Source organism: Solea solea, chromosome 14, assembly GCF_958295425.1.
Source record: "Solea solea chromosome 14, fSolSol10.1, whole genome shotgun sequence".
NCBI lineage: Eukaryota > Metazoa > Chordata > Actinopteri > Pleuronectiformes > Soleidae > Solea > Solea solea.
Window position 1 is genome coordinate 22336861 of NC_081147.1, and position 19232 is coordinate 22356092.

Consider the following 19232-nt stretch of genomic DNA (forward strand, 5'->3'; position numbering starts at 1 on the left):
TGTTGGAGCGAAGGTGGAGAACAAACATCATCGTGGGTTGCCAGACTCTACCATTAACATGTGCTGGGATTGGAGTAAAGATGGGGGATTGCTTATGAGGAGTATGACAACTCAAAATGCTAAGGCGAGCGGTAGCTGTGGTTGACAGCAGTGAGCTAGCTTTAAGCAAGCTAGCTGTACGCAAGCTAGCTTTAAGCTTCAACATATCACAGGAAACTACTACTAAGCTACTACATGAGAAGTAACACATGATATAACGCTGTTTTGTTTTATATGTGCAACTTTAAATACATTTATGTTTTAGCTTTTACACTTTAATACACTTAAATAAGATACTAAACTAGTAAATAGTAAACTAGGAGACTACAGTTGCTAAACCTGAGCTGGTACATTAATTCACTTAAAAAAGCAGATATTTTACTATACATGATTTGTCAAATGCCTTCAGTCATCAATGACAACTATATTTTTGTGTAAGATTCAAAACAAACTTACTTCCCAACAAAAATATCAAAAATATTTTCATTAAACTAGAAAAATGTTGACTAGTAAATCATAAACTGCTGAGCAACATTAGGGCTTTTCATCTGACTAATTCATCCCGATCATGACTTAGCAGATCCTTTATATAATACATTTAATTTGTAAAATGGAAGAGTTCTAATTGTAAAATGGAAGTAATAATAAATTAAAGATAACACACTGAGGACATTTTGTCAGAGTGCTTTATGGCAAAATATAAGGAGGTGCATGACAACTGAATAAAACCCAAACAATGCTTCTGATAATGAAGTGAATATATATTTTTCCTTGTTTTGTCCCTTCAGGACATCTAAAGAAAAATGCTGTCACTCTGGCCTTAACAAACAATACCCAGGAGGATTGTGGCAGCATCTCTGACCAATATCTCTCCTTGAGATTTGGACTCGAATCCAGTGGAATTAATTAATGTATGCACCCTTGGGGTTAGTTATATTAATTACAGCAGCACTTAATTTGTGGTGAGAAGAACATGTAGGCGGCATTGTTGGGGGGGGGGGCCTTTGTGTGTCCGCTGGCACTAAAATTACAGGTCTCTCCGCTGACTAAGTGCCGCGTGTGGTCATGTTCATTCACTAGTATTATATAGTAAGGACAGAATCTTGTGCCCTTGATTTACTGAAACAAGCGGCTTAGCATTTAAGAGAATTACATACATACTGTGTTACAGGTCAGAGAATTCAATGTGTAATTACAAAATATCTGCTTCAAAACTACATTCACTAAAGTAGACAATTGACATCTTGATTAGACTGGAGGAAGTAGCAGCTATCAGACAGATTCCTGTTATTCTACTGTTCCATAGATATGATGACAAGGAACTAATAATGTGACTATGTTTCCTATTATGTAAACACATAATAGTATAAAAATAAATTGACTAGATGAGGCAGGAGATATTCTATATGTATATTATTGTCAACAAATGCCATGAAAAGACCATACCAAACCATGCATTAGTCTCTCCCTCAACATTCCCTGCTGTTCCCGATATTAGTCTTTAAAAATAGGCTAAGAAATTATATTTTTATCTCTAAAAGGGGAAGAATCATTTCCAGAAACAGCTGTGCTCACTAGCAACTCCAACAATAGCAAACAGGGCATTCGCTGCAGAGTATTTTCAGCCACAAGTTACTGGGACTAAGATCATAATAAACTCTCATATAACCCACTTTAACACCGACAGTGTGACTCATTTATGTGCATTTTTCACAACAGCACATTTAGAAAACCTCTCACGTTTTTGGCTACAGATGTGAATTTGTTAGTGGGATTGTCCCAAGTGAGATTACAGATTATTATTTAAGAAAACACAAGTAAATACATGAAGATATAGCCATGATGATTCAAGACACCCTTGTTTTTTTTAACACAACAATCTCTGACATCTGTCTCAGTAATGTCAGCGTACACCGTATACCTCAAAGAAAAAGAAAAGGAAATGCTTTTTTCATCCCGCTGTTAAAATGTTCACCTTTCACGTTTTCACAGAATCAAAAGGAAAACGTCCTCGCTTTGAATGAAGCACAGAGAGACTAGTGCTGCCTAACTTCAATCACTGTAGGGAGGAGTGTGTCCCTGATGACCAGCACAGGCCTGACCCAATTACATAAAAAAGACAGCAGAACAAAACACCAAAACTGGCGCTTCTGCCTTTCATCGGCAACAGCAGTAGTTTAAAAATGAAATATTCATCATGTCAGCATGTTTATGTATGACTACTTAGTGACTACATTTTTGAGAGCTTTGGTACCGAGAACTGAAGATAAAATAGTCTCTTTTGTCCTTCAGCCTGCACTTCATCAATCAGGCTTTTAATTGAATCCTAATGGGATTAATCATGTACTGTCACGCCTGCACTTGCTTTGGTGCTAAAAAGATACTCTGCTCTCCCACTTGCATCCACTGAGGCACTTAAACGAAAAGTATTCATGGAATAAAAATGTTAAAAACGCTACATAATTTGCTTTAATGTCAGAGGAGCTGAGGGGAAAAGTTAAAGTGCATGTCATCTGTGTTTTTAACTTATTTTCTTAGTTTTGCCGAAATATGGTCAATCTGTAGTAAACATGCAGATATGTATTATCAGTTTTTAACACCTTAACATGAAAATATGATGGATGAAAGACTGTGAAGGAGAGAGTAAAGTGCCTTTGCTTGCAAACGTCTGCCTTTTATTTATAGTTTATGTTGAGAGGAGAGCTCTGATGCAGCTGCTAATGAGAAGGCGAGGGAGGAGAGAGGAAACGCCAGATGTACCGTGATGCATACACTGCAGTTAATGAAGGTGATGTGGGAGGCAAAAGTGTGTGTGGGGGGGAGGCAGGGAATATTAAACAGGAGGCGGAAAAAAGGAACGTACCCGTAGGCCACACCCGCGACAGTGCACTTCTTGAACTGCATGACATTGCAGGTCAGAGTCCCCGTCTTGTCAGAGAAGATGTATTTCACCTGTTTGAAGAGAAACACAGGTGAACATTGACTTCATGGGTCTTATATTTTATTGTAAGAGAAAGATCTCGCATGGGTTAAAACAATATAAAGTATAATTCCATACCTGGCCCAATTCTTCATTGAGATTGGACGTGCGAGCCATGGCAGGTGTGTTTGTGGGCTCGTAGAGCATATCAGTGTCCTAAAAACAAATCACAAAAAACAGTTGAGACAGGTCATATTGGGTCAATTTTCCCTCAAGAAGACACTGAACCTGTGGGTGGGCTGTGAGAGGAGAAATGTCTGAAGAGTGGCTGAAAAATTCCTTGCAAAGATTAATTAAAAAGGAATGAGTAAAGGGGCTCAGAATAACTTCAGGCACAAAAACAGAACAATTCCTCAGCTGACAGTCAGTGGGGTTGACCTAGTTGTGTTGAAGATAAAACAGCGCAATCTCATGTCAGTCTGGTTTCACATACATGTTGACAATGCATTTATACATTTCAATTTAAAAGTTGTGGTGTCTTAAACATATGCTGTGGTTGATGGTAACCATGTTATTTGCTTAATCCCGTTTGCAGGTTGTAAACATTCAACTAGCAAATGATCACTTAGTAAGTTTATGTCTCAACTGGCTCTCCCTATCTTTTTAGCTCTGTGTGGGTCTGTACCAGGCCCAGTGGGATACACCTGCCGCTTTAGCTGCAAGATGCTTCACAGGTAAATCAAAAGTATTAGAGTCCAGGTAATATAACCATGTTATTTGATACTGTATGTGTAGACATAGCTACTTCAATGGCAGAACAGTGCGTCACCACCAACACACTAGGAAATTGTGTTTATAGGATACGACAACATCCATCAAGTTTCATTGACTGTGCTGCACGGATGTCTACTTGTGACTCATGTAAACACAGGTTAAAATACACATTTAAGAGTCCAGGTCCAGTGTGACACATTTATTGGCAGGAATTGAATAAACTACCCATAACTCTGTTTTGTTTAGCCTTCGAATAAGCTTTTTTTTTTTAATGTTCCTTAGGCGAAGTCCATGCTTTTACGGAGGCCGCCTTGTGTCTATAGCACGAGAAGCAAACGTTTACTACGCAAACAAGGAAGAATGGCTCTGCCTACAAAAACCTGATGCATTAACCAACAAAGAATAGGAGGAGAGATTGGGAGAGTGGAGGAGATGAGAGAATTGTGAATGAAGTACATTTAGCACCGTAGTCTCCTGCTGCGTTTGGAAAAGGGAGTCCACGCCTTCATTAGATGTTACTAATTCTTACAAACAGGACTTTTTAACACATCCAACACAAATCTAGGCCATAGTTTCAACTCACCCAGTTGATGAAAAAGGCTTGGATGAACTTGATGACCTCCAGTGTGACCAGGAGACTGATGGGGATCAGGTTGTTGAAGAGGATGATGAAGGTGAGAAAGTTGAGGCCAAAGTTAGCCGCCCCGCCATCTGTCAAAGTTGGGACGAGTTATGGACAGAGGGGAATGATAAACAGAGGACTCGTCAGTGACGGTTGGTGAGTATCAGTGAGCTAAATAAAAAAAAATGCCCAAAGCTACTTCCAGCCATTGCTCAACATTATCCCAATGCAGTAGAATGTGTTGGGCCAACGTTGTGCATTAGCTGGAATTAACCACTTCTCCCAGCCAACCTCATCCTTAACCGATTAGCAGTCCAATTTTATGTCCCAAAGATTCAAAGTAGCGAACAGGGACTTAGGTATCTTGTATGTCATTAGTGTCACAGCAGCAGCCTTGGCATCCAGCATGATCCAGGCAATGAATTCCACAAAGCACTATGCAAAAATGATGCTGGTTCCCCAAAAAGCCCCAAACAATTGGCAATGATCAACATGTAAACCCCACTGACACCAAACATGAAAACAGGAGGGATGTGATTTACCTTTCCTCAGCTTGCAGGAGGTGCAAATGTTACCTTCCTCAACCCAAGCCTTGATCTTAGCATTGCAGTTGAGAGGGAGAGCCCTTCCCCATGACAGAACAATTTGCGAAAACAAAAAAACTGGAATGGCATAAAGAATGGAAGCTACTTCTACGACAACAGACAGAGGAGGGAACACGTGTTGTTTTTTTTTTTTCCAGATGTGGGAAGAAAGACAAAGGATGCTCTCAAGACAAAGGAGGGAGAGTCAGTCCAGGGCACATTCTCAACCAACAAGATGTGGAAAAGAGTGGGTGGATTATGCCAGCAGAAATGTTTGGGTGTTATTGATGATCACTCCATCACCTTATTTCACTCCTTTTCAATGAGCCGGCTTGTTATGCGACTTAAAGCAAGAATATTTCTTTTTTTTTTCCTTCAGATGAGAGGGTGACACAATGTCGGATCAGTTGCGAGTCATTAAAACTCAAACTCAAACTGGAGCAACCCAGGACATGCACGAGTCACACAGGTGCAGATGTGCTTACACTTGATATTTCATGTACATGTGTATCACTGTGATGTACCAGCAAAAACCAAAATAACCATGCACTAATCAAGCAAGTGATGTACTGCAGATTGGTTGGCTTTTTTTTACAATTTGAAGTGAAATTTTAGTGCACGCCTCTCCACAATCTTGGCCAGAAAAGTCACTGTGATGTCAAATAAAGACATCAGCAGTTTACCAACAGAGGTCGTCAGCGTAAATTCAATGATATGGAGATAACTGCACAAAAAAGTACCTGTAATAAATGGAATAAATTGTAGAAGGGGTGGGGGGGGCATATTTTGCTCTCAATCTGCATAAAATTAAGTTGCTACAATGTATATGCTAAATGCCAGCAATGAGCAGTGTCAGCATTTTGCAACGGGTCAAGGTCACATGAATTATTCACTGGGCATGCATAACCACAGGCTTCTGTGACATATGAGCCTACGTGATGTGTGGTGGCCTAACACTGATTTGTCTGCTCTTAACGACATTTACCGTCCAAATGTTTGTTTGTTTGTTTGTTTTTTTTGAAAATAAAGTGAACAGGATGTTTAAGATTTGGACAAGCTCCCCACCTCTCTCTTTTGACACAGGTTGGATAATATGCACTAGACAGAGTCTCAACAACTCCTTATGGAAGTACAGTCAGTCTCAAGATGGACACCTGCTTTATGACTTGCATACCCCTTCATCAGTATAATGTCAGGTCTTTTAAAATTAGGGTTTTGCTGCCACCGTGGACAAATATCAAAACCCGTGCAAAAACCAATAGAAGCCGAAACAACATCCAGTATTAAAAGGGGAAGTGCAAGTCGTAATGCAGGCTGAAATTGACCAGGGCACAACCTCTCCTACACAGGCCTATCAAGGAACAGAGTAATGGCCAGAGTGTCACGATAAGTACTTTGCATACCAGGTTCAGAGCTTCATCGTATCAGACAAAAATAGAGCAGCCTAGGTTTTTTTTTTTTTTTGTATTGTAATGGTTGCTTAAAATAGAGTTGCTTTCCACCACGAGTATGTGTAAAAATAAACAGGTTTTCACCTCTCCTCCTCCCTCCCTTCTTTGCCTGTCCTTTAAAAAATCCACACCAGAAAAAAAAAAGAGGACAGCAGAGGCATTTAGAAAATGTCAGCTCCTGCCCCTTTGGCGTGCATCACGTGTTATGGTCAAGCAATAAAACACATAAAAGCCTCCTGTGATGAAAACCTTCCTATGTTTAAAAAAAACAAAAAACAAAAAAAAAAAATAATCTCCCTTGCAGCCAAAGTAAATGCTGCTATTTATTTCTTATAAAGAATGAGGGGAAGACAAAAGAAAAAACAAGATGAGGGTCTGAAGCTTGGGAATTGCAAAGCGTTTAACGTGGCACAAAAAAAATGAAGGGAAAGTGAGACACTGTTTGCATCAGGCACTGAAAATAACTAGAAGAAGATATAAGAGAGCTGAAGGGGAAAAACCTATTGTTGGATCCCTGGTATGTGCTTGTCCATGGCATGGGCCCATACAAAGAAGGGCAACCATATAGGGGGCGAGGGTAGGGGGCTTCATTTGCTTAGCAAAGGCAGAGCTTCAGTAAGGGGTTAGTAAGGGAGGGTCATTCACGGATGGCCAAGGCTTTTAAATGGTTGTTACCTGGAGCTGTTAAAAAACGACAACAAAGAAAACAACAAAATCAAACAGAACATTAGAAAGGAACAAAAAAGTACAGCAGCGCAGTGATATTCAACCATTTGTTTTGTTTTTTCACTCATCCACAACACATCTTTGCATGTCACAGCTGACTTTTCTCAGTTAACTCAGGGAATCGACTTATTCCCACATTGCCACATATTTCACTTGTAACGCGAAACATTGTTTAACTGAGGCAAAGTAAAAATGAGACGACACATACCAGCATTTAAGAACGTAAAAGACAAATAAATAAGCTGATATGGACAAGTGAGACAAAATATGAGGAATAATGTGTTGCAGCATGAGCTGTAGAGACTCTTACAGTTGAGATCCATGTACCAGGCATCATTGCCGTACTGGTACTTCCAGATGGTTTGACCGATGGAGCAGACCAGGGAGATGGCCAGCAGACAGCCAAACAACACCAGGATCTGGAAGTTGGTGATACGCTCCACATTGGAGAGCTTCAGAGGAGGCCTTGTGGAATTCTGGGAAAACAGGTGACCGGACAGTAGTGGGTAAGAAAAAAAAGAAGTGCGACAAATGGTTCTCTTTCTGTGGCCTCAACACGATGACGGGACAAAATATGTTCAGTGTGAGTGCAAAAATCTAAAAGACCTTGGAATACTGTGTTTTGACCTTACTGAGAAACATTATGAAGGTTTGACAACATACTGTACATTCTGTTTTTAAATATCACCAAGTCATCAGATTGATTTTCTCTTTTTCCACTCAGTATCCTCTACATGCACTATGATGCAGACGTGTTTTACCTGCATGAGCTTTGTGTCGTGTCCAGTGTAAACCACCACACCGTGGATCCACTGTGTATTCCTCAGCTGCGCTCCCCTCAGCAAGATCTGGTCTGGACCCAGTGGCACAGTGCTGTTGAAAGAAAATAGAAAATATGAGAATATGAAAATAGCAAGAGTTATAAAGACTGACAATGTTCCTAGAGGGCTGATGAAACTGTTGTTTGTTGATGTCTTCTATGGTCGAAAGCGACTGCTGACATACAGTATTTATACAACAGTTTAAGAGCCCAGTTCTGCCCCAGTGTTGCACCCGGCATTCGTTAAAGCATTTTAATTAACAATGTAAAGAGCACAGTCTACATATACACATACACACATTATATATATATATATATATATATATATATATATATATATATATATATATATATGTATATATATATATATATATATATATATATATATATATATATATACATACATACATACATATATACACACATGTATATATATATACATATATATACAGTGTGTATATATATATATGTATATATATACTGTCTATATAATAGATAATGGGCATGTGATGAGGCCTTGATTTCTTAAAATTCTTATTATTTTGCTTGCATTTTAGACTGAAACAATATAATATAAATAAGCAATTCATATATCATATAGTAAAATGGTACTGGTATAAATAATGTGGTACTAATGTTTATTCAGGTGTTTATTTGTCACAAACCGCTGTAAATTTAGAGCACTTGAACTGCATGCAGTGCAATGACCTTCGAACGAGTTCCACAATTAAGTATCATAGAAGCAGGTGCTTTCTTTTATCCAACGGGAAGATTAAAAAAATCCCTAAAATCTCATAATACACTTGACACTGGTACTGCTCCTGGCTTAAGGGCTGTTGAGATGCTGAGAGGGACAGAGGGTTTGAAACAGAGCCCACCTGTGTCCATCCAGACGGATGTTTCCAACAAACTCATAGAGATGTCTGTTAGGGCTCTCACACTCCATCCGCCCCGAGATACGGACCAGGCTGTCGATGTCCTTTATGTCTGCAGTCACTGGGAGACCCTGTTGATACAGTCACGGCTCCATTAAAGCTCTGTTTATTATTTTTATTATTCATCCATTTGTGTTTTGCAAACACGCCGAAGAAACATAGTAAATCACTTGTCTGATTTTCAGGTTCGTCTCCCCGTCCAAGTTCGATGTTTCGATGTAGCACATGCCCTGTGGTTCACTGTTGTAGAAGAAAGAACACAGACACTTAAATATGACGACATGACAGGAGAATGCTTTTCATTCATTCAGACTACGGTGTATCTAACCTTAGGTTATTTGTAATTTTACATTATTACAATACACATACAATGTGGTAACTCACTAGGACATATGTTACTAATTATTCTCTAAAACAAACAATCTTTATGTTTATATATTAATTAAAAAAAAGGGACAACAGCAGAACAAGAGTGTACGACTAGAGGACTGCAAACAAAGATGTTGCATGTGCACGCCAAACCTAAGAGTCCACTCAGGAACATTAAAGATCCTGTAAAGTAAAAAAAAAAAATGACTTTGTCACACCACAGAAATTTTGAGTATATAAATAATAAATAATTAATGTAAACAGGTGAGACGTAGAGAAACGTCATTTCGCCATTTTAGAGGTAGTCAAACGACATATTGCACATAAAAAGAGGTAGTTTATCAGCAGTCCTCCACTCTCTCTCCCTCTTTCTCTTTATCAACAGCACCTGCAGCCTCACGGCAGGAGTCCGCTCCTCTACACTACAAAGGCAGTAGTGTAGGAGGAGGTGCAGTGACTCACGAGTGAATGGGAGGCAGCAGTTAAAGGCATTTACTAAAGTTTTTATATAGACACGTGTCTGAGGAGGTGTTGAGCCTCCTGTGCATCATGAAGCCATATTTGTACGTTTTAAATAAACAATGTTCTAACATATACAATGCTTTACAAGATCTTTAAATTAGAATCAGAGTGGTGGGTAGTCTTACAGCGGAGACATATCATCTTTGTTTGTCGTCACCCCAGAGTTTAACCATCTTTTGAAAAAAAAAAATTAAATACTGCAAACTAAAGACAGAAAGTGGACAGCGAGAAGGAGTGGGGTGACATGAGCAAGCAGGCATGCCGAGCACAACAAACAGAGCAGACAAATGGGCCTCAGACAGACTCTGGGCACAGGGACAGAGAGTTAGAGCATGCTGGTGATAAAGGTGAGCTGGGCCACTGGTTAGCTACTCTTTAAAAAGAGAGTGATTTATTCATTCTGGCCCAAACACAAACGAGCCGAAGGGGAGGGAAATTCAAAGTGAAATCTGGATGCTGGAACCCAATCACAATCGATGAGAGAGTTGGAATCTGCATCATTAATCTACTGTGACTGAGAAGTGAATTGGGGGGGGGGGGGGAACTGCTTCAGTACTAAAATCAAACTACTGAACAAACAATAATTCCAAGATGACTTTCACCACTTCATCTTGGGACGGGACTGCATGCATGGGGTCACGTCAAATAAAACTGTGGCGTTCAGGTGGCCACAACAAGCCATGCAAGGGCAGCGGGTGTATGAAATTAATATTACACCTTTAAAGAGACTCTCAGAGTCTTGTGATACTGCAAGTCTTCATTCACATGCAGAGTTAAACATTTACATACATGTTAAATGTTATGATAAAACAAAATAGAAGACACAGAACCACACTATAGAAGATTGTGACTGTGGCATTATTTCAATAGCCTAAGTTTGAAGAATATCAATCGTTGTTATTTTGGTCCCAGTCACTACACACACAGCCCCTATCACTCCCACCGCTGTTTTGTTGGTAATGTCGCTGGTTCCTGACCTGGATGACAGAATGACGAGGTCAGCCGGTAGGTGATCCCCGTTTGCAGCTCTGACTACTTCGCCAACAGCCACCTGATATTAGCAATCATACGCCAGCAGGGGGCGAGATAGAGAAAGTGTGGCAGTTGTTTGCACAGGGGGAGCAAGGGAGGAGAGAATGACAGGGGAGGGTGGGGTAAAGGGAGGGATGGACGGACAGCAAACACATAAGGGGGAGAGAGACAACTGTTTCAGTTTTCCAGGAAATGAAAAGAGCACAATGATCAGTCCTGTGAGTATGACAGGTCATCTTTTCACAAAACCATTCAGAGAAGACACACTGCAGAGGAGTTGCTAAGTATAATAACAATAATAATAGTGATAATAATTGGATTTTAACAAGGATCCATCTTAGGCTACAAAATGGTTTTTGAAAAGGTGAAGGAGGTAGGAAGGTTTATGCTGTCAGTTCTAATCAAAATCCACATTAGCACTGTCCCACCTAAAGAAATGATGGCTGTTACATAAGGATTCAAAGTAACACATTGTTTTCTGTGACTCTTTTGAATTAACAAACATTTCCAATACAAATACAGTCAATTTTCCCAAAATGTGTTTTATTTTCCATCACCATCACTTCTTTAGCGAGAACTGATAGGGAGAGAGAGAGAGAGAGAGGGAGAGAGGGGGAGAGAGAGAGAGAGAGAGAGAGGGGTAAGGGTAAATGAAGTGATGTCCCCCACAGTCTGGCAGCAGGATGGACTGAACTCCTATACCTGGACGACAAAATGACCGCATCCGCAGGAACGAAATCACTGCCATTTACTCTAAAAACCTCGCCCACTTCAACCTGTGAAAATAAACGGTTACTGCTGTGCACTGCTATAAAAACAGCATAAAAAAAGGGAAAATATGAGCATAATAGCAGGAGTTAAAATGGAAAGACACAGGTTAAGTACATCAAAATACTGCACACTGTGTAATACTGACGAGAGGGCGTCTAAAAGAAACAGCTGGATTATTTTTTCTTTCTTAATTGCACAACTGTGTAGCCAATCAGCGTTTACAATGCAAGAACACTTGTCGTGTGTTATTTAATTATCTACTGTATTGCTGTAGCCACTAATGGTGACAAATGATGTAATTATTACACGATTTAAAATTAAGAGGAACTTTTACTTATTCAAAACAGAAGCTACGGTACGACTAAGACAGGCAATCGGACGACTTGCAGAGTATACACACGGACTCAGTCAATTTATTGGCGGTGTACTTCTGACTCCGCCTCTGTAGGCGGTGCTGTATCTCTATAAGCTAGTGCGTATTGATTCAGTTTCCTTTCAGAAAAACAACTGTACATGTCTCTTAGTCAGTCCAAAAGTGTAGCTTTTCTCCGTAGCTTTCGCTCTGCAGTTTACAGGTCTCCTCCTTCCTCCTCCTTCCAAATCCGACTCCTGTCCGAATAAGTCTGACTCCTTTCTAACCAAGTCCGACTCCTGGCCGTATAAGCATACACTGTACATGCACAAGTAATCAGACTTTAAATCGCATCATCCAGGTACGTAAGTCTGACTAAGACTAGCTCGATTTCAGTCAGACTAACGTGTTTACATGACATTATGAAAACCGAATTATTGCCTTAGTCCGACTAAAATAGGAGTTTTAACGTGCATGTAAACTCACTGACTGTCATCAGTGGTTGAGTTTCTGGAGCTAGTTCTGGAGCTAATAAAAAACTTTATTATGTCTAAAATGACAGTATTATATATATGCATACATACATATACATATATATATTTAACACATGAATCACAGCCAAACCACCAAATTTCACAAAACAATTCAAGTCATTTAGTCTTATTCAAGATGTCATCAACGTGTTACTACTTAAAAGAACACAGAAATGTGGGAGAGAAGCTTCTGTTACAAAATGCATGATTATGATGTAAAAGTATGAATTATTTAAAGTGATATTTTTTTTCTTCCTGCAGAAACTAAGTCGATCTATGATTCCAATAATGAAGCTAATACTGTGCGGCCATATCACTCCATCCTTCCTATTGTGTGCTTTCAGTTGCTCTAATCATCACTTAACTCCTATCATCCATCTTCTGGTTCACTTGGTTCACTTGTCTTTTTTTCATCTTAATGTATCATGAATTCATCACAGAAACTATGTGAGTGCACTTATCAGTGTAGGAGTTGAAATGGCTGCACAGCCCCTACATCTCCTGCTTTCAATTTAATTCACAAGAACAAAGCAAACAAAACAGTCTTGCAATAAATCTTTTTTTTCCTTGTATGCCTCATTTTTCTAAAAAAATATTCCAAACTCCCTACAGTCTCCCTCCCATGTGTTAATAATTATTTAACAGCAGACATTTACCTCACTTCTGCACTGGTCTGGTGTGTTTTTCTCCACACCCGCTTGCTTCTAACTGAATTATTCCACAGTAATAATAACAAAAAAAAAAAAAGCCTCATAATGAGGAAAGCGAGGAAGCTGCTCTTTGTCCTCCAGCATTGTCGTGTAATGACCGTCCATACAAAACACTGGATTAATGAGTAGCTGGATACTTGAGGGGTCAGAGGGTGTGTATGTGTGTGTCGAGTGTAATGTGCGGGAGATTTCTTCTAATTGAAGACACAAGAACAATAATGAGTGTGAAGCATAAGATGTGAACTGGTAGAGATGACGATTCGTCGTGACACATTTGTGCAAACATACCTTCTCCCAGTGCACGATTTCCCAGGCACCGTTCCTCAATACTGTGAGTAGTGAAAGAGACGGGGAGGGTTATAATAAGACATGGAAAAGAAGAATACGAGATGGAGACAAAAGAACACTCGTTAGGAAAAGAATTTTGACTCGTATCCATGTTGCTTTAGTCCGGTTGCAATGCAGCGAATGTGTGTTTTATTAAGGTGCACATGCAATACTGCTACACTTAATAAACAAGAACACTGTGGACTTGAAATGGTTTTCAATACCTTGGCATTCCTTTTTGTTGACAACATTGTCAGCTTTATGACGTTTCTGTGTGGGGGGGAGAAGAAAAAAAAAACAAGAGTCACATCCACTGATATACACACATACGTTACTTGTGTAAAAGTACATGAGAGAATTTCCTCAAGTCAAAACCCCCGGAGGAGCGCCGAGTGAGGACAAGTAATCATGCTGCAACACAGGAGCCTCCACTACTGATTTTATAGCAGGAAACGACGTATAGACTTTGACACGTTATCGCACGACTTACAGTAACTGCAGCGAGAGAGGGATATTGGCGGCTCTAAATCTGCAGTTACAAGCGAGAGAAAGATAACACCTTTGCACCGACTCAGTGCGCAGTGGTTGTTAAAACTCTCACTATGACACCACCCCACCCCCCGCCCACTGCACGCAGAGATTGCAGATTAATGGCATGTGGTACGGCATTTATCCAAAACACCCTACATGAGCATGAGATCGCGGAGATCCGGTGCAGAATCCCAAACGCCAATTAAGTTGATGAGTCAAACTCCATCTGCTGATGATGGTCACAGACTGTTAAAGTTAAAGATTCAATTGGTAGGATTAGGTAAAGTGGACGCTGTAAATTGACCGTAGGTGTAAGTGTGAGAGTGGATGGATGTTTGTGGGGTTTTTTTGTGGCCCTGCGTTGGACTTGAGATCGGTGGAGAATAAAGTGGCAGAAGATGGATAGATGGATAGATGGATGGATAGATAAATAATTCATACCAGTTGTGAATTTTCTTTTTGCTGTTTTTGTTGTGACAGAATGTTCTGCGTGAATTAACTACATCTTGACAAGAGAGAGGACAGGAAGCAAAACAGACAGTGACAGCCAAGGTTCGCTAACCCTCTCTCTCATACAGGTAGACGGTGAATATTTGACGTACATCATGTTTATACAGTCTGTTAGATTTGCCTCTCATCACACGGTATTTCTCCACTGCTGTGACTTTCAATCGCCACCTGTCGCTGACTTACTAAAACAAAAATATCGGTGGGAACGGTTACGTACTGTATGTACAAATGTCTGCGTTTCGTTTTAAGCCTTTTTGAATTGAGCATGAAGTAACCATTTAAATTGCTTCAGGTCGCTGTTGTACATATTTCATATACATTATGACCTTAAAAGACCTCGGATACTGTTAAAGTGAAGTCTTACCTCTTTGTATTTTAAAAAAGGAGGTGTCGTGTACTGCATTTACCGATTAACATGCTTTACTATTGGGACTCTGCGAGGCCGCATCAAAATCCAGATCAGCAGTATAAAAATCCCCTGGTGTCCTTCTTGTCTGCTACACAGTGATGCACTCAACTGTGTGACTTCAACCACTGATTCCAAGGGACAGCCTGTCAACTAGCATCACGCTGAGTAATAACGTGTTGCTGAGTCCGTCGCACTTAAACCAACCACTGTGCGGTTGTTTAAGTGAAGACACATCTACTTACATTGCTCCTTTACTTTGAGGATCTGCCTCAAATGCAGTGTACCTTGCATTAATGCACACGTGCTAATAGGAGAAGAGGGCCATCAAGCATCCCCTGTTTTAAAAGCTAAGACACATACGATACAGTACGATATGGTTCAATGCCACTTTATTCTTAGTTTACACTTCAATTGATTTTCGGCTCCATTAAAAAAAATAAACTGGAGAAAGCACTCAGATAGCGCGAACCTCTTGCCAAGGCTGTTCAGTTTCCCACAGTGTCGGTGCACTCAATCTGTGACTGGCTCGCCACCAACAATTGAATAATTTCTCCAGTGTCTCTGTAGAATTTTTTTTCTTTGGCCGTAACCTACATCCCCCAAAAACTTCTCCTTAACTTTTTAATGTATTCCGCTTACAATCAGACAGACAAAAAAATAACTCCATGGGTGAAGGTAATAAAACAGTTTCCCTCTCTGCTCCTCTTGCTCCTTCTGTCCCGACGGACACAAAGGAAAAGGAGACGTACTGTATTTAGATGATGAGTGTAATCACAGTGCAGTGGGGAGCAAGTGGCTCACAGTGGTGTGCATAAATACTGCAGTATCAGGCCTTTGTAGACTTCAGCTATAGCATGAAAAAATGAGATAACAATGTACAGCATCTGTAATGTCACCTTGATTAATTGCCTACATAGCTTTAGTATATAAATGTAAGGAGAGAGTGAGCAGTGAGCAAAGACACCCACTTGACTCCGAGTTTTGTTTTCCTGTGGTACTGGCATGAGAAAGTATTTGAAATCGCAGCAGTTTCTGATTCACACACATCGTAACATGTTAAAATGAGAGATGGCTGAAAGAGCAGTGCTGCAGCAGAGACAGCCAGCAACATGGTAAGATACACATGGTGCAGTGTGTGCATGATTCATGAAGTTAGGGGTCGATGTTGACCTGGCAGCTCAAACTTGTGAGGGACAGTGCAGTGCAGGGAACAGACGTGTGCGCGCAGGTGACCTTCAGTAATAAAGACAGGGTCGTCATCACCCGCGCTCTGTTCCCATGTTTTTCCACAACAGGCTCGGAGATAAAAAAATTAAAAAAAGTGCTGCGCTGGTCCCTTCGGCACAAGACAGAAGCTTATAGTATAGAGTAACTGTCCACTGGGACCTGTACAGAGGATCGCATTGCAGGGTCACTGCAATACAGTAGAATGCAACATTCCTTCACTTAGTTCAGACGGACTTAAAGCACATTTAAATGTGGACTAAAACACACATTAAAACGCCGTCAAACAAGAATTCGATTCATACTATCTAACAATTCAATAAAAGCAGACTAAAGGGGTTGCACATGCATCTGTATAATGGTTCAGACTTGCTTGAGGGCAGATAGTTGCTTTGTTAGTGCAAACCGCCTTTGTACACGAGCATCCAGCATCTAGGTTAATTGACCAAGTGAGTACCCTGGGTGCAGAAGCCACAGCTGTGACCTCTGAAATCAGTCAGTGTGTATTGAACGCGCTTGTGTCCGACTCTATATGTGTCTATATGTCGGGGAGCGTCGTGCTGCGCTCACATAACCGTCGCTGCCTCCTGTCTGCTCCACAGGGAACAGTTGAGCACTCAGAGGACATGCTGTACAGCAAGAGACAAAACAAAAGCCCAAGCTCTGCAGGAGGACAGTCTCCTCAAGTCACAGCAATGTATGTCACGCGAAGACTTTAAAATGGCAAATGAAATAGTTCACAAAGCATTAGCACAAGCTTTAAATTAAAGTTCATGAATGTGGATAGAACATTTACATTTAAATATAAATTCAGAACAAAATATTACAAATTCACAGTCTTGTATAAAGTACTTGAATGCGATACTTGCGCAAAAGTACAAGTATCTTACCAGAAAATGACTTTGGTAGAAGTTAAAGTCACCTTTTAGAATATTACTTGAGTAAAAGTCTTAAAGTACCTGACATTTACTGTACTTAAGTATTAGAAGTAAAAGTATTTTAACAAAGTGAGCAATTACAATTTTGAATATGACATGTATTGTGGCTTCTTAACAATAGCATAATAGGTATAGGTGTTTTAGTAACAAGTAAGTTTTAGTAACAAGTAACGAAGGTGGTTAAGGGAAATGTATCGGAGTAAAAGTATACATTATTTTTTTTAAAGAGAAAAGTAAGAGTAAGTAAGTAAAAGTTGTCAGAAATATCAATAACGAAGTACAGATATGTGAAAATTCTACTTAAGTACAGTAACAAAGTATTTGAACTATTAGTATTTGAAAGTATTTGAACTAAACTTGTTTTTTAAATTGATGAAGACCATGATTTTTCAAAATGGCATGTCGAGGACTCTTAGGTAATCTTCTTTGATTGCTTTAAAAAAAACTTTTATTGAATATCACTCAAAAAGTCATCTTACCAGATCCTCAATGATTTCCTTGACAGCAGCCACCACAAGGATGAAGAGCAGCGGCACCAGTGTGGTCCAGCGACCAGTAGGAGACACATCTGGGATTTGCTAAAAGAGACAAAACAAGGGGGGGAAAATTGATTCAACTCGTTTTTACTTTTTCACTCCTGTATAGCAGAATCAATATTTTCTGGTACTCCTCCAACCCAATAATGCTGCCCGAGGCGTTTGCAATTAAGGAATGGGATTGGCCCCATAACACATTAATTCTTACCTTAAATTCCTACTCTTAAATGCATATATTTGGTAGCTCATTTGTCGCAAAATGTATAAGATTGAGTCGAGATTTATAAAACTTGTTTTAATCTGCTGACTAAAACTACATAACAGAACATTAGCAGCCATTTCCACAGGTCACCGAAGATAAAAGCCCTGGTGTAAGCAGTCAAATAAAGATGGCAGAGTTCCATTCAGCACAAAAAACTCTAACAAGCTAAAGTAAAATAAGATAATCTACTGAAACATAGCGTCCAGAAAAGTCTAATACCTTTTGTCTCACATGGGATTACATTTACCTCTTTATTCAAAACTTACTATAGACATCCATATTTGAAGCATTACACTGTGACAGAAAATGAGGGAGAGCAGCTCAAAGGAAACTTGAATGACATAGATCTCTTCCTCATCTGCATCGCTGTTTTATTCAAGGTCGCAGAATTGACAGCGCAGGTAATGAAGATTCACAGTGGCTGCTTTTCAAAGCAGCGACTTCAAGGTCACTGGAGAGAGAGCCAGAGCTTTCCCGGTGTGGTTTTGAGTTTCAGCCTGCTCATTCATCTTTTCATTTATTCAGTCCGGTTATTTACATGCAATAATCTGCTGTCACTTCAGACCCCGCCTCTCCCACCTGCCCACGTTTCCCCACCAGTGGAATTACCTTTGCATTTGTAAGTCCCTTAAAGGGAGAAACACATAATACGACATGTATTATTCATTATCAGTATATATAAAGTAACCACGTGCGTGTGTGTGTACGCCTGTACGCATCTTACCTGTAAGAGTGCAATGAAGAGGAAGAAGGCGTTGGCTGCCCTCCTGAACTGTGAGTAGAGGAACCGGGGAAGGAAGGTGAGTGCATTATATTTAGCCGTGCTGAAGACGGATCGAGCATCAGAGCAGGGCGGCAATGGGCAGCGATGGGTGGAGGAGGAGGAAAGAGAGAAGGAAACAGAAAAGGAACACGACGGTTAGTCATCATACAATCCACTGACATCACAAAAAGACTAAGAGTGGCTCAATATCACCTTTCCATGAAGTATTTACCGATACTGACACCAAGCCGATACATCATTTTACACCTTTTAAACAGGGGGTGTCAAACATATGGCCTGCAAGCCAGAAACGGCCAACCAGAGGGTCCGATTTGTCCCCCAGGATGAGTTTGTGAAGATTTTGCACAATGATTAGGTTCTAATCATACAATAAATTAAACTAAATAAAGTTAAATACCATATTTTTCAGTTTCAAGGTTAGGGTTAGTAGAGTTGACTAAATGTTTTGTAGAGCCACTGTGATCTATAGTTGTAATGCACATGTGTAAATGGTAAACTTCAGACATAATATTGTTGAAATTGCACTTATTTTTCTCAAGAAATTCAGGGTT

The 19232-nt window shown here is 40.0% G+C and overlaps 1 protein-coding gene across 5 annotated transcripts in view; it reads right to left on the bottom strand.

The window, feature by feature from the left end:
- Positions 1 to 19232, bottom strand: part of atp8a1 (ATPase phospholipid transporting 8A1) — a 90530-nt gene that overhangs the window by 53062 nt on the left and 18236 nt on the right. For 2 of the 5 annotated variants that reach the window (XR_009242165.1, XM_058650484.1), the window contains exons 3-14: positions 18622 to 18721; positions 17579 to 17677; positions 13712 to 13757; positions 13449 to 13489; positions 10740 to 10813; positions 9042 to 9111; positions 8815 to 8942; positions 7878 to 7989; positions 7427 to 7592; positions 4317 to 4444; positions 3098 to 3175; positions 2903 to 2991 (exon numbers count right to left, since the gene is read on the bottom strand). Coding sequence is in view for 4 of the 5 variants with exons in the window: in XM_058650484.1 (XP_058506467.1) it covers positions 2903 to 2991; positions 3098 to 3175; positions 4317 to 4444; positions 7427 to 7592; positions 7878 to 7989; positions 8815 to 8942; positions 9042 to 9111; positions 10740 to 10813; positions 13449 to 13489; positions 13712 to 13757; positions 17579 to 17677; positions 18622 to 18721 (1131 nt within the window). In the remaining variant the exon portion in view is untranslated. Of the gene's footprint in view, positions 1 to 2902; positions 2992 to 3097; positions 3176 to 4316; positions 4445 to 7426; positions 7593 to 7877; positions 7990 to 8814; positions 8943 to 9041; positions 9112 to 10739; positions 10814 to 11496; positions 11571 to 13448; positions 13490 to 13711; positions 13758 to 17578; positions 17678 to 18621; positions 18722 to 19232 lie in introns of those variants that run through there. The other 3 variants (XM_058650486.1, XM_058650485.1, XM_058650488.1) reach the window with 2 other exon arrangements.